Below are 13460 nucleotides of genomic sequence, written 5' to 3'. Positions count from 1 at the left end.
AAAAGGAGAATTTTATTCACTTGCGCGATCGCGCTCCGCCCTTTTTCATAGCGATCGGCTGTTTCTCCTTGGTGCGATTCTGCAGCAGCGGGTGCTGCTCATCCGCCGGCGAGTGCTCCAAGTGGATGTCGTACGTTTTCGTCTTCTTCTTCCTGTTCACGTGATTCCCGTTCTGTGTCGCGTTCTCTGTGTTCTCGCCGGGATTGGGATTCTCCTGGGCGTTCCAGCCCTCCTCCGGGTCCTCCACCTCAGGCGCCATGGGCAGGAACTGCAGACTGTTGGAGTCATCGTACTCCTCGTCTGAGCTGCAGAAGGCGGCAATTTGCTCCACTCGACACACATCCACCTCAATCTCCTCATCCATCTTCGCCTCGTTGCTCATGTCAATGGACTTGTCCTCGTCCGTGATGTCGAACTCCGATTCGCGCTCCTCGTACTCCACATTCTCGTCCAACTCCTTGAAGTCCGGCGCAAAGGCCGACCAGTTCTCCACCTGATTCTGCGCCCAGATCGACACCAGGCCCGAACTGATGCTGGCAATGATGGGACGCACGGGGTGCCACACGACGTCCAGCAGGAGCTCCCCTTTGGTGCCGTGCAGAATCTTCACCAGATTGCCCACGGACTTCTCCCACACGTATAGAGCGTGTTGGCGCGCACTGCCGGCGCAAACGTACTCGCCGTCGCCGGAGAAGCAGCACTTCTTCCACGTCGTCCTGCAAAAACACCCCCAACAAGCGTTGAGTGTTGGACAGGCGTTTCGTGGGCAAATATACTCACTTGTTCACCAAATCCTGGAGCTTCTGGACCGCCTCCGGTTCCCCGTTCTTCCCACACGCAATCACATCCTTCACGTTGTAGATCCTGATGATTCTGTCTGAGGAGTTGATGAGGAAGGCGTCTCCACGCCTCGCGAACTCTATACTCTTGATGGCCGTGACACTGGACGCGCCTACGATGATCTTGAATGTCGCCACGATGTCCATTGAGCCCGCCTTGAACACAAGCACTTTTCCTTTGCCATTTCCCGTGAATAGATATTCTCCTCGCCGGTCGAATGTGGCGATAATATTGAGATCCCCATCCTGGTCCAGGGGCACCAGCTTGTGCGATCCCCCAATCTCCACGAGAACAGCCGCATATCTCATGGGGCACACGAGGAACTTGTTGTTGTCCCTCGGATGGAATTGGACCTTCAACACCGGCGACGGGAAGCGGAATTTGTACTCGCAGTCGCCGGTGAGAATGTCCCATATGCACACATTGTTGTCCGTGGAGGCGGACAGGAGCTTGTGACCACTCCTGGACCAGCTGAGACTGCACACAGGATGCACGTGAGCTGAGATAATCTTGGCGATGCCTCGCGTCAAGAAGTCCCATATCACAATCCGCCCATCGTTGCACCCCACAGCCAGGAGAGTGCCGTAGCGATTGAAGGTACACGTGAGCGCCAGTGAGATGCAATCCAGTGATCCATCAAACTCCTCCGGATAGTTCTGGCCAAAGGACTCTGAAACACCCCCAAAACAGTGTGAGAAAACGCCCTATACATCCCAAATATTCACTCACCCAGTAGTTCAAGATTCATTATTGAGTCCGTTTCGACACGATTTCAGTTGCTATTGTCCAGGAAAATGTGTGAAAAGGAAGAAAATGCAAGAGGGAAAAAAACCAAAACAATGCGCGAGATGCGGCTGTCAAATTTTCGCCGCGGCTTGCTCTAGTACGCCCTCTGCTGAAAAAGTACCAGATCACGATGACTCGAGTTGTTTGGCAGTGAAGTGAGGTTAGGTTGAGGTGTGATTCTCAGAGCATTTTTCCGACTGTTTCTCGTATTTTCAGTGATATTTTCCAGGTAAAACTCCTCAATTAACTATTTCCTGTGCACTTTCGCCACTCGAGAATCCGCATAAACTGAAATTGCGCGACTTTTTCAGGTAAAAGAGGGCAAAATATGAGTTCAATAGGAACTGGGGTGAGTGTTTGTGGATGACCAGCGGATTTTCCGGGGTGTTGTGGCTGATTTTCTGCTTTTCCAGTATGACTTGTCGGCGTCGCAGTTCTCTCCGGACGGGCGGGTCTTCCAGATTGAGTATGCGACGAAGTCTGTGGAGAACAGCGGCACCTCGATCGGCTTGAGGGGTCGCAATGGTGTTGTGCTGGCGGTGGAGAAGCTCATCCCGAATCACCTGTATGAGGACGATTGCGGCTCCCGGATCCACAATGTGGACGTGCACATTGGTCTGGCTGTGTGCGGGATGATAGCCGATGGGAATCATATTGCCGACATCGCCAGGCAGGAAGCCGCGAGCTACAAGCAGCAATTCAACAGGCTGATCCCGCTGGCAATCCTGAACGATCGGCTGTCCAGCTATCTCCACGCGTACACCCTGTACAGCGCCGTGCGTCCTTTCGGGGTGTCTGTCATCATTTGTTCGTACACGAAGGAATCCGGCCCGGAGATGTACATGATCGATCCGTCGGGCGTGTCTTCTGGATACTTTGGCTGCGCCATGGGAAAGGCCAAGCAGGCGGCCAAGACGGAGATCGAGAAGATCTCCCTGGGTGATGTGCCGATGGAGGATCTCCTGATGAATGCCTCGAAGATCATCTATCAACTCCACGACGACCTCAAAGATAAGGAGTTCAAGCTGGAGCTGAGCTGGGTGACCGACCAGACGAATGGACTCCACCAGACTGTGCCTCCTGCGCTGTACAAGAAGTGCAACGATGCGGCCAAGACGGCCCTCAAGGATGGTGGATCCAGTGATGAGGATGAGCCCAAGTAGTTATCCGCTGTAATTCAATAAATCCTGCTTTTCTATCTAAGAAAGAGAAAGCGTCTTTATTGCTAGGAAGTCTGCCTGCTGGCCAAACTTTCGTATCGCACGATCACTGTAAAGATTTCATTGCGGCACTTGAGCTGCAGATCCTCAGGCAGGGCCAGAACGGATTCACTGAAGCAGTCAAAGTATTGTTTCATTCTCGCTCGCGGATTGAGAGGCTCAGATGGGAGATCAATGCTTACAGGACCAGCTTCAAACTTCATATTTAAACTGTCTGTATCCTCTTCACCCTCTTCATCCACTTCTTTCTTGATACTCCTCAGTCTGTTTTCCAGGTACTCTGATGACTCCGACAGGGGATCAGCTTCACTCTCATCATCGTCTGTGAGCACCCCTTTCCGCTTTTTCCAAGTTTTCTTGGACTTCGAGACTTTGGTTTTGTACTTGAGTGTCGACCACGTTTTCCGCCAGTCAGACTGGGTCCTAATCGGTGGTCCTAAGGCATTCAGCTTGGCCACAAGCTGGTCCCACAAGATGTTCTGCTGAATTCTCTCTGCCATGGTCACATTTGAATATTTGGTTGTCAGTGGAAATTCCCTCATGTGCGTCTCCATTGCGTTCTTCTGTTCAGAATTCAACTTCTTCTGTTGAGAACTCATCCTGGAAGTTGGCCAGGAAGCCTCCCAGAACCCCTTTTGTTTGACTGTTTAAGCTTACCAATTTGTGCACTCTGAATGATGTCCGTGGACATTCCATTGAAACTGTCCACACATGGCGGGTGTGTACTTTTAACCGACAACAGCGCTCCCAGAGACAAGTAGTGGAAGTACGTTCAAATATTTCCACCAAAAAGCTTAATCTATTGGCGATTTTTCACATTTTCTTCAACGTAAAATCCCTCAAGAAATTGTTAAAATGGTGAAATTTTAGGAAAAAAACGTGTTTGTGCTTTGACGCTCTAGTACAACTTTGCACTTTCACAGCTCTTCAACCCTTTTCTCTTTCACACGCCTGCATTTTCCACCCTTGTCTGTGGAAAACCCTCTGCGTGGGAGGGAGATAGCGCCACATGTCTCCATTGGCGATGTGTCAATCCCGCGCGCAATGGAGACAACTTGCTTCGCCCAGTGAGCAGTGGAAAAGTGTCTGGATCAGGGGTGGAAAATGCGTGAAAATATCCCTCGTGACACCCTGAGCAGTGCTTTTGTGGATATAAAGTGAAGAGCCTGAATTAGTTGTGCGGGGAAATGCGGAAAAATCAATGCTAGTTTTTCGCATTTCCTGGAAAGGGCCACCGAGAAAATCGTCACGCGCGGGAGCGAGATAGTCGCGACGGCTGACGCCTGGGGTGTGTGCGCCAGAGTGAGACGGCCACACGTGCGGAGGGTGGTTTTTTCTCCGTTGGCATCCACAGCAGCATTTTCTGTCGTGATTTTCCCCGTGAAAAATCACAGACCATGGACGTGGCACCGCTGAAGCTCGGTGAGTGACAAGTGGGTGGGGCGCTGGCGGTGGCTTTGGGGTCGCCGGACCCGCAGCGGGGCGGAAAATGGCACGGGAAAAAAGGGGTGAACCTGCCCCACGGTCGCCAGAGTGGGCGATTCATTGACAAAACGACGCACAGGGGGAGTGTGCGAGCCGGAGTGGGGGAACTTTGGCACACTTACCTACATTTCCATCCGCTGCTGCATCTGCTGCAGGGGAATGGACTGGCGGGGGCGCAGCTCGCTCTCGAAATAGATACTTGGCGACCGTTGCTCGGACTACATTCAAAAACACCGCCCCTAAAACAGGGCGGATTGCTGAAAATAAATTCTGCAGAGCGGCTGCAATGATTTTTGGGCTTCTCAGCTTGTCATGAGTTGTATTTCATTGCAGAAAATACACATTTTAGGGAGTCTAATAATTATTAATTTAATTTGTGATCTTGCAATTTCTATCTCATTTATTTGTTCATTTTGATCAAGTGTTCAAAAGCTTACAAGATTTACCGCATTATCTACCCCTTGACTTTAAGAGATTGCTAATTTTTCTGAGAAGAACAGCTTTATTCATCTTGAATCCTGTTTTCAAGCAAAGCAATGACTTCTAAACGCCCCATTTCCAATACAGGTGCCGAGGATACGCGCAGGAAGCCACGGACCAGCTCGATGGGTCGCTCTGCGGCTCTGGAGCAAGCGTACGTCCACGATGTGTATGAGATCTGCAACGAAGTCGTGAGTCCTCTGCGTCCGCGCGTGACTCAGTTCCTCACATCCCTGGAGCCGGGATCGCTGGTGTGCGACGTGGGATGCGGCAACGGGCGCTACCTGACGCCCACGAACTCCTTCATTTACTCCATCGGCATCGATCGCTGCCACAGGCTCTCGCAGGCGGCCAGGAGTCGCGGCAACGAGGTGGCGCTGTGCGACAACCTGGAGCTGCCCTTCCGCAGCGAGTCCTTCGACGCCGTCCTGTCGCTGGCCGTGGTGCACCACTTCGCCACGAAAGACAGGCGCGTGGAGGCCATCCGGGAGATCGCCAGGGTGTTGCGCATCGGCGGCAGGGCGATCATCACCGTGTGGGCGCTGGAGCAGCGCAACAGGCGCTTCGAGTCGCAGGACATCCTTATTCCCTGGCAATTGTCCAGCGCCGCGTCGGCGTCGGACGATGACGAGGACGAGGACTTCCTGCCACCGTACAGCGCCTACTCCGAGGACTCTGCCACCAACTCCAGCCGCTCCGCGGGCGACGGCGACAGCTCCAGCCTCTCCTCGTCTTCCCCAGTTGAGTCCTGCTGCATCTTCATGCGACGTGCCATCCAGGTGAGCTCCGGGCGGCGCTCCTCCTGCGCTGCTCTCACTTTGCCGCTCTCTTTGCAGAAACTCGCGAGCGGGAAGAAGCACTCATGGTTCTTAGATAGTATTAATGCCAAGGACAATAAGCTGGCCACGGGCTGGGACGTGGAGGATGCCAAGAATCTGCCAATTGAGCTTCGTCGTCTGGAGGACTTTGACGACATCGCCGAGCCGCCGCCGTTCCGCCTCGATCCACTCGCGGGTGTTTTGCCGTCGCCTGCGGCTGAGCCGCCGCCGCCACAACTACCAGTGCAGCGTATACTGAAGAAACAGGCCAGCCTCAATGAGGACCTGATGGCGGAGAGCCGCCAGAGGGATCGCGACGGCGTTCGGAAGCGCATTCAGAAGCAAGCCTCACTCAACGAGTCCTTCCTGTGTCGTTCCCTGTCGAAGAGACTCCAGCTGCTGGGCCATGGCCTGGGTGGCGCGCTCAAGAGCTCAACGGAGGGCCTCGAGAGAGCCACCAAGACGAGCCTAGGGAGGATTATCAAAACAATGGCCAATGGGCGACATGAATTGTCACGCTGTCAGACACCCTCGGAAGACGCCGATGCCCCTCCAGTGACACCCAATCAGCATCCCGGAGACACTTCCGAGCAGCCCCCGGCGAGACACACGCACGAGAGTGGGTCTGGTGAGTCGAATGCCTGCGAATCTTCCCAATTTCCTCATACTAATCTCGCTTCTCTCGGTCCAGATTCCTCGAAGGAAAACAGTCTGCAGAGCGACACGAGTGTGGAATCCGAAGACAGTTTCGCCTCTGTGATCTTCGTGCCGAATGCTGAGCAGAAAGTTGAGCCGTCGCCGCCACCGACGCAGTCTCCGGCTCCCAAGTTCGATGCCTTTGCTCTACCGGAAGCGAATTTATCGCCCAAGGCGCCGCCACAGCGTCCGCTGCCGAGTCCTGCGCCCACGCGGAAGCCACCCATGCCGTTCATCTGCGAGGAGAGGCGTCCCAGCGTTCCATCGGACGACGAGGAGTGTCGCCGGCTCATCGATCGAGTACTGGTCAGGGGAAAAATGGACGCAAGAGCGCGGATGAGTGAGTTTTTTTTTTCATCTTATGGCAATGAACAGGAGTTTTTCACTGAAGATCATTCTCTGCAGAAGCTTACTTCAGCTCCAGGACGACTAGTTTGGACATTTATCACCCGGAGACGGATGATCTGGAGAGCGACTCCACAGAGCCCTCCTCTCCCGATTCGGTGGACAGTGTGGTGAGCGCTCTGAAGCTGGAGGAGGCGGTGTGCAATCCGGTGAAAGTGACGCCTGAGGAGAAAGCAACGGAGAAGAAGGTGGACGTGAAGCTGGAAGAGCCAGAGAAGCCGGAAAAGCCAGAGATGAGCGATGAAATGGTGTGCAGACAATTTCTGGAAGACTACGCGGATCGACTTAGCACGAAGTTGATTGAGGATGTGAATGGGAAGCTGGCAGCTCAGAATTTCACCTTGGAAGCGGAAACTGTGACTGAAGAAGCCCGAAAATCACCGCCAGCAGCACGACTTTCGCCGCGAGAATTCACGCTGGCGCTCAATACAGGTGAGATTTCTCGTAGACTCCTTGGTGAGCGCCATCAATTGGTCTAATTTTCTTTCTGCTGGGCAGGTCTCAATGGTGCGTGTGGACCACAAAACTCGGAATCTGTGATGAAGAGCGAGAAAATGAGCGCAAAGCGGCCGCCGAAAGCGTGCAGCGGCGCCAAAGCGAAGACGACGAGTCAGAAGAGTAGCTTTTCGCTGGACTTCCGGGCTGAGGTGGAGGCGAAGGCACGTGAGTCCGACACGGCGTCCGTGGGCGGATCTGCCACACACCATCGCTACTATCACGTGTTCCGCGAGGGCGAGCTGGAGGCGCTCATCAACCATCACGTGGCCAGTCTGCACATCGTCTCATCCTACTACGAGCGCGCCTCGTGGTGCGTCGTGGCCGAGAAGGTGCAGGTGTGGACCATTTAAGGGGCAGGTGAGTTTTCTCTGTGAAAAATTGTCCCTGAATCTTATATTGGGCGAATAAAATTCAATCCTTTCTCTCCTGTTCAGATGCAGCAACGAAAGAAAGTACAGAAATCTACAGGAAGCGCATTTAATTGAAACCAATCGAAAGTATATATACAGTATATAATGTAAAGGGCTGAAATATTGTGTAAATGGAAAACTTAACATGAAATACTCATACTGAACAACTATTAGACGATGTGAGGCGATAAACGAACTAGTTTTAAGGGCGTGTGAGCACATTTCTAGCAACAAGGAAATTCCGTTTCACTCCTGCGACCAAAAGACGTGTCAATTTTTCTTTTTCGTGTTGAACGTCCGGAGATATTGAGGCATATCAAGTGGCGCACAATCGCTGCCAGAGAGAGAGAGAGAGAGAGAGAGAGGCTCGACAGGTGGGATGAAAGGACTGAGGGTGAATCCCTCGAGCAGCTAACACTAATCGAATGATGATTATATAAGAGGAGAAAAAAACACACAGAGTAAATTACTAAGTATTAATGGGAAGAGCGGCGGGCGCTGTAGAGGTGCGAATTCGAGGTGATTCTTCAAATGTTAGCAACAGAATATTTCATGCTGAAAATGATACTCTTTAAGCCGTCATTATAGTGATTAATTTGCCCGTGAGATGTTTTCGCGGTGTTGCGGAGAGGCGATAGAGAAACATAAACATTAACACTTTTGTGGGGGAGAAAAATTCACTGAGGATGGAGAATAGATAACCAACTCTGTATACCTTAGAAAGGCTCTATAAAACTCCTCTTTTTTAAACAACAGACAATTAATAAATATTTGAGAAATAACAAATGGAAAGCACCGCATTTTTCATTCATATCAATTCATATCTTTATTTCTCACGTTACAATTTCCTACTTCACCGCATGTAAAAAATGATGGATAGGTTAACAATTGGCCCAACACTGTTCATATCTTCGCATTGGCGATACACTTTTGATGAGTCTTCGTCAAATTGTACGTTTCAGCCTTGAAGGCGGCGATTTGTCTGATCACAGTGAAGATCTCCTCTTGAAGTGCATTCTGGGCTTCGGTGATGCTCGTGTTCACGTCCTCGCGAACGCCTTCGGGAGCGGTGAGCAAGGATTTCCCCTCGACGGCGTGGAAAATGATTGTCTTGAACTCCACAATCTTCACATTCAGTCCGACAATGGCGTCATCGATCGCCATCATGTCGCCTCGCAAGAGACTCACGACGTTCAGATTGCACGCAGAAATCATCACTTCGTCCACTGTCACGTCAGCATCATCATAGGCCTGTCCCAGGACATCGTTGATCGATCTCACGACGAATCCCGACACATCCTGATGAATCCTCTCGACGTCAGCCTCGAAAGACTGCGCAATTGAACTCACGCGCGACTGCAAGGATGCGAAATTGTTCTGGCCAGTCGCAAATGCCAGCAGAAAGCTCTGGAAAAACATTCCGGAAGTAGAGGAATCCCTCTTGCAGATCGACCTTAAGGACTTACCAGGAGAGCGAGAGAGGAGAATTTCGCCATTTTTCCACCAAACTCGCATGAATCTTCCAGTAAAACTGATAAAGATTGTCAATTGGCGCTCGATTTTGTGTCTCTCAAGCTGATATCTGCTGTTTATTGGTCATCCATACCTTGATAAGGAGATTGAAGAGTAACTCCGATAGCCAAACAATGCCCAAAAGTGTTTCATTAACAACTGAAAAAATAAAATCCAGATCTGTTGGATTCCGATGAATTAAAATGCATGTTAATTGAGAACCTCGAGAGTTGACGGTTTGAGTACTTTGCTCAAATTTGTAATTTCTCTTTAAATACAGTGGATTTGAATCAATCACTGTCTGTAACTTTATCTGTGATACATTTTATATGTGCGGACAGAGATCGATGATGAGTTTACCAACTTATAAATATCCTCTGTGTGCAATTTTTCACGCAGTTTGCAATGCGTCCCTTACGGTTTGCACGGTTTGTACGTTTAGTACGATTGGCATTGTTGGCTTTAGCCGCGCTCATCTTATTCAATTTGGTATCTCTCAGTTCACCTCCAGTGCCATCGAGTGAGGTAAGAGTGAAATCTAATTATGGTACTTTTTCCAATCAGAACATTCAATCTCACGCCACTTCTATTGCTCAATACATTATTTAAGGATATGTTCAAGTATATTTTCTTGTATTGAATGGCTATTCTTGATGTTGTTCATCTCTAAACCCAATAAAAGTATCTTTCTTCTGGCATAAAAAAAACCGTGGAAGATTAAAATAAAAGTTATTTTTTAAGTGAAAAAGTTTACAGTGTTCATTTGAAGGTTTCCTGTTGAGTGCTAGGAAGTCATCTCATTAACGTTTACTGGGAATTAACTGAGCATAGATTTTTGTAACAAAACTGGTGTATTTACAAATGAAGAAAAATCTATTTAATTCTCTTTGCAGCCATTGCTTAACATCACCGATTTCCGATTTATACTGTCGCCACCGTCGTGTAAAGCGTTACAATTAAATCCCACCGTGCTCATTCTGGTGCATAGCGCCCCCACCAATGTAGATAAACGGCGGACTATTCGCGAGACCTGGGGCGCCTGGCGTCGTAACATACGTGTGCTGTTCCTCCTGGGCGAAGCAATGGATTATGACAAATCCTTACAGCATGAAGCAGAGATCTACGGGGATATAGTGCAGGGTAGCTTTCGCGATACATATCACAATCTCACATACAAGCATACAATGGCGTTGCGCTGGACTCGCGAACACTGCCCTGAGGCGCATTTTCTGTTCAAAGTCGACGATGATATCTACGTTAACACACCGGCACTAATCTCCTTTCTCATGAATGCGCAACAAACAGCTCTCATCTGCCTACAATTTGTAGGCAATCCCGTATTGCGGGATGTTTCCTCGGTGTGGTGAGTTAAAATTCAGATTCTAGGATATAAGTATGTGAGCCTTAAAATACCTTAACTTCACCATGTGTTCCTTTATACAGGTACGTGAGCCATGAAGACTACCCTAACGACACATATCCGGTGCACTGCAGCGGTTATGGCATCATATATCCACGAGAAACCATTGAGCGCATGGAGAAAGCCGTGCACTCACTGCCTTTCTTCTGGATCGACGATGTCTTTGTGAGCGGAATTGCACGTGAAAAAGCACAGATTGCAGTGCAAGAAATTGACCAACGAGTTCTCCCAAAACCACAGGCTCAAGAGGTGGTAGAAGGAAAAAGGGATATTTCCACGATAGACAGTATTCTGTATTCATACGGGGTGGAAGAACTCGTAATCCGGCGCTTGTGGCACATGACTCAACTTAGACAATCCACTTTTGTTGTGTAATTAGAAACGCTTATGTACCAACTCAGAGGCACCGGGATCAAGACAAGTGGCTGAATAGATTTTCTCAGCCACTGTCTTAGACAGAATGAGGCACATAAGGCTAAAGAGAGGTTTCTTGAACAATTGAGTCACTAAATATTATATAATTAAGAAAATCGTTATAGTCATAAGGCTTGAGTAAGATTAATTTATTGACTGTTAAACTCTATGTAATATATGTACATGTGCAAATGAAAAATATTTTATCAGAAATATATCAGTGTGTGGAGAATGCTTAACACATTTAACTTTCAAATGTTTTATTGAGAATTGAAACCAATGTCTCTTGAGCCCCTCAACGGGTAGGTGTCTTGGAAAAGTCGTCTCCACTCAGCTCCAAAGCAAACAATCACGAATTCTTTTACAAAAATCACTTTTTATTCAGTTTCCTACTCCGAAACATCCATCTTCTCATCCACTTCCTCGCTCTCGTCACTCTCGCCGCTCTCATCCTCCCAACTCTCGTTGTCGCTCTGCTCGTCCAGGCCAATCTCCGACTCTGAGTCGCTCGCCTGGTCGCGATGCACGATCAGATTTTGACTGATCTTGGCAATTTCGTCGCGATCCACACTGCAATTCCCGCGAATCTGCGCCAGGATGAGATCCAGGCGTCCTCTGGCGCGTGTCAGCGCCTGCAGATTGTGCACACGATGCTCAACGATGCCCAAGAAGGGCCTCATTTGCTCCCTCAAGTCCTCCGCGCCAATCGCCATCATCTGGCCAGCGTGCAGCTCAATCAGCGCTCGCATCCAAATCGTAGCGCACTCGCAGTTCCTCATCTTTCTCCGCATGAATCCCGTCAGTTCCTCGACCAGCGGCCTAATGAACTGCGGCGGAAGATATTTCAGCGTGCTCCTCACGCTGTTCTTGTCCTTCGTCAGCAGAACATCTTGCAGCACCGCCTGATCGCGACTCTGTAGCGCCTGGATGAGGTAGTGCATGTTCTTTGCCGGTGTGATTTGACCTGCCGGCTGATCTTTGGACAGCGCCAAATTCTCCAGCCTCTTCTCCATGGGAATCTCCGCTGTCTTCACGCTCTTCTTCACTTCTCCGCCCAGAGCGTAGTCCACCTTCGCAAGATCCGCCACAGCGCGCTTCCCAGCCACATCCTTGCCCTTCTTGACCTTTCTGGGATCATCCCTAATGAGGATTTCATGCGGTTCCTCTCTCTTCAGCGTCACACTCTCAAATCTCAGGCATCCGGCGCCTCCGTACGCCAAAATAACGCTGCCCGCAAACTTTCCCGCCACCACGGGCAGGGATTCTGCCGTCTTCCTATCATCCGCGATCACTGACACTCTCCAGCGCGCTTTCAGAGGCTTCGCCGAGGCGAGAATCTTCTCCAGTGTCTCTTCGAAGAAGTGCACAACGCCACTTCTCGTGGCTGCGAGGAGTCTCACGCCCTCTTCGTGTGCATCAACGTCTAGCGTGGCCACGAGATCATCCAGGATGAAAGTTGCACAGGATTCCTTCCTCTTACCGCCCTCGAGACTCCACAGAGACAGCATTCTGTCCACTTTAGACGCTGTCACGGCGAATTCCTGTTCTCCCGTCGTGAAAGTCTTCACGTGAGTCACTGTCGATGTGTGCCCGGTGAATGTTTGCATGCACTGACGCGTGCTGGCTTTCCAGAGCTTTACTTGGCGCGATGCCGTAACGATATCGCCGGAAGTTGTGACGCTGAGGCAGGAAACGCGATCATTTGACGTGCTGAACTCATTGACGGAGCTTCCCTTCTCCAAATCCCACAGGATCACCTTGCAGTCCTCGCCACAGGTATAGAGATGAGTGGCAGAGTCGCTAGCGATGCCCAGAACAGCGCCCATGTGACCATTGCCCTTCAAAGTGTGCTCAACCTTGGGAAATAAGAGGAAATTTGAGAGATTTCTCAGTGATTTAGACCTGAAAGTGACGGATTTTTTCACTCACCTTCCCTGAGCTGAGACTAAAGATTAGCACGCTGCCCACAGAAGTGCCCAGAGCCAGGAAATGCTGTCCGGACGCGGACGACCGGCGAGATTGTTTACCCTGAAAAACATAACCTCACATTAGCAATTAAGGTAGAGAGTTTGTGTGATTTTTCATTTAAATCTGTTAGAACATCTCCTCTGGGACATCTCCTGACCACAGTTTCTCAGGACAGTCCTCCGGAAAGCCCTGGAGAGCAGGAAAACACTCACCAGTCCATGCTTGAGGGAAACCCACGTGAGACAGGAGCAGGAGCTGTTATGCACGATGCTGGTGGAGTAATCGTGCTTTACATCATTAGTCTCCACGTCCCAGATCTTCACCTTGCCATCTTCACTAATATTCGCGAAGAATTTCCCGCACGGAGAGAAAGAACTCGCGTGTTGGCTCATCTTGAAAAAACACACACACTCCAGACAGGGCTGACAACGCGCAAACACCAAACATTGAGGTTATGCGCCAACTGTTATACTGTCAGTGAGTGTTTTGGACTGGATGAAGAAGTGTG

At 50.1% G+C, this 13460-nt stretch overlaps 5 protein-coding genes across 5 annotated transcripts; 3 read left to right on the top strand and 2 right to left on the bottom strand.

Moving 5' to 3' along the window:
* Positions 1 to 5: 5 nt before the first annotated feature.
* LOC132265623 (retinoblastoma-binding protein 5 homolog) lies at positions 6 to 1696 on the bottom strand. The gene is made up of 3 exons (XM_059766357.1): positions 1570 to 1696; positions 781 to 1510; positions 6 to 716 (listed from the first exon to the last, which is right to left on the bottom strand). The coding sequence occupies exons 1-3, from the start codon at positions 1586 to 1588 to the stop codon at positions 17 to 19; spliced, it is 1449 nt and encodes a 482-aa protein (XP_059622340.1). The 5' UTR covers positions 1589 to 1696; the 3' UTR covers positions 6 to 16.
* A 61-nt stretch (positions 1697 to 1757) lies between these two features.
* LOC132265627 (proteasome subunit alpha type-3) lies at positions 1758 to 2831 on the top strand. Its single transcript, XM_059766361.1, has 3 exons — positions 1758 to 1855; positions 1938 to 1975; positions 2040 to 2831. The coding sequence occupies exons 2-3, from the start codon at positions 1955 to 1957 to the stop codon at positions 2787 to 2789; spliced, it is 771 nt and encodes a 256-aa protein (XP_059622344.1). The 5' UTR covers positions 1758 to 1855; positions 1938 to 1954; the 3' UTR covers positions 2790 to 2831.
* Positions 2832 to 4166: 1335 nt separating this feature from the next.
* On the top strand, positions 4167 to 8424 carry LOC132256333 (uncharacterized). The gene is made up of 7 exons (XM_059752683.1): positions 4167 to 4268; positions 4899 to 5590; positions 5648 to 6257; positions 6321 to 6665; positions 6731 to 7162; positions 7229 to 7585; positions 7663 to 8424. The coding sequence occupies exons 1-6, from the start codon at positions 4244 to 4246 to the stop codon at positions 7576 to 7578; spliced, it is 2454 nt and encodes an 817-aa protein (XP_059608666.1). The 5' UTR covers positions 4167 to 4243; the 3' UTR covers positions 7579 to 7585; positions 7663 to 8424.
* Positions 8425 to 9555: 1131 nt separating this feature from the next.
* Positions 9556 to 10945, top strand: LOC132256000 (beta-1,3-galactosyltransferase 5-like). Its single transcript, XM_059752178.1, has 3 exons — positions 9556 to 9675; positions 10044 to 10513; positions 10594 to 10945. Exons 1-3 carry the CDS (start codon positions 9556 to 9558, stop codon positions 10943 to 10945), a joined length of 942 nt encoding a protein of 313 aa, XP_059608161.1.
* Positions 10946 to 11346: 401 nt separating this feature from the next.
* LOC132256332 (WD repeat-containing protein 43) lies at positions 11347 to 13403 on the bottom strand. The gene is made up of 3 exons (XM_059752682.1): positions 13165 to 13403; positions 12914 to 13012; positions 11347 to 12840 (listed from the first exon to the last, which is right to left on the bottom strand). The coding sequence occupies exons 1-3, from the start codon at positions 13342 to 13344 to the stop codon at positions 11374 to 11376; spliced, it is 1746 nt and encodes a 581-aa protein (XP_059608665.1). The 5' UTR covers positions 13345 to 13403; the 3' UTR covers positions 11347 to 11373.
* Positions 13404 to 13460: the final 57 nt, after the last annotated feature.

The sequence above is a fragment of the Phlebotomus argentipes genome, unplaced genomic scaffold (assembly GCF_947086385.1).
Source record: "Phlebotomus argentipes unplaced genomic scaffold, Phlebotomus argentipes genome assembly contig_5, whole genome shotgun sequence".
Classification (NCBI taxonomy): Eukaryota; Metazoa; Arthropoda; class Insecta; order Diptera; family Psychodidae; genus Phlebotomus; species Phlebotomus argentipes.
The sequence above is the reverse complement of the archived record's forward strand: the minus strand, read 5'-3'. Positions and strand labels throughout refer to the sequence as shown.

Coding starts and splice junctions, on each gene's coding strand:
- LOC132256000 (XM_059752178.1), top strand. CDS start 9,556: ATGCGTCCCTTACGGTTTGCACGGTTTGTACGTTTAGTACGATTGGCA. Junction 9,676..10,043: donor CTCCAGTGCCATCGAGTGAG/GTAAGAGTGAAA, acceptor TTCTCTTTGCAG/CCATTGCTTAACATCACCGA. Junction 10,514..10,593: donor CGGGATGTTTCCTCGGTGTG/GTGAGTTAAAAT, acceptor TCCTTTATACAG/GTACGTGAGCCATGAAGACT.
- LOC132256332 (XM_059752682.1), bottom strand. CDS start 13,344: ATGAGCCAACACGCGAGTTCTTTCTCTCCGTGCGGGAAATTCTTCGCG. Junction 13,013..13,164: donor TTTCCCTCAAGCATGGACTG/GTGAGTGTTTTC, acceptor TATGTTTTTCAG/GGTAAACAATCTCGCCGGTC. Junction 12,841..12,913: donor TTAGTCTCAGCTCAGGGAAG/GTGAGTGAAAAA, acceptor TTATTTCCCAAG/GTTGAGCACACTTTGAAGGG.
- LOC132256333 (XM_059752683.1), top strand. CDS start 4,244: ATGGACGTGGCACCGCTGAAGCTCG. Junction 4,269..4,898: donor CGTGGCACCGCTGAAGCTCG/GTGAGTGACAAG, acceptor TTTCCAATACAG/GTGCCGAGGATACGCGCAGG. Junction 6,666..6,730: donor GGACGCAAGAGCGCGGATGA/GTGAGTTTTTTT, acceptor CATTCTCTGCAG/AAGCTTACTTCAGCTCCAGG.
- LOC132265623 (XM_059766357.1), bottom strand. Junction 717..780: donor CTCCAGGATTTGGTGAACAA/GTGAGTATATTT, acceptor GTGTTTTTGCAG/GACGACGTGGAAGAAGTGCT.
- LOC132265627 (XM_059766361.1), top strand. CDS start 1,955: ATGAGTTCAATAGGAACTGGG. Junction 1,976..2,039: donor TGAGTTCAATAGGAACTGGG/GTGAGTGTTTGT, acceptor CTGCTTTTCCAG/TATGACTTGTCGGCGTCGCA.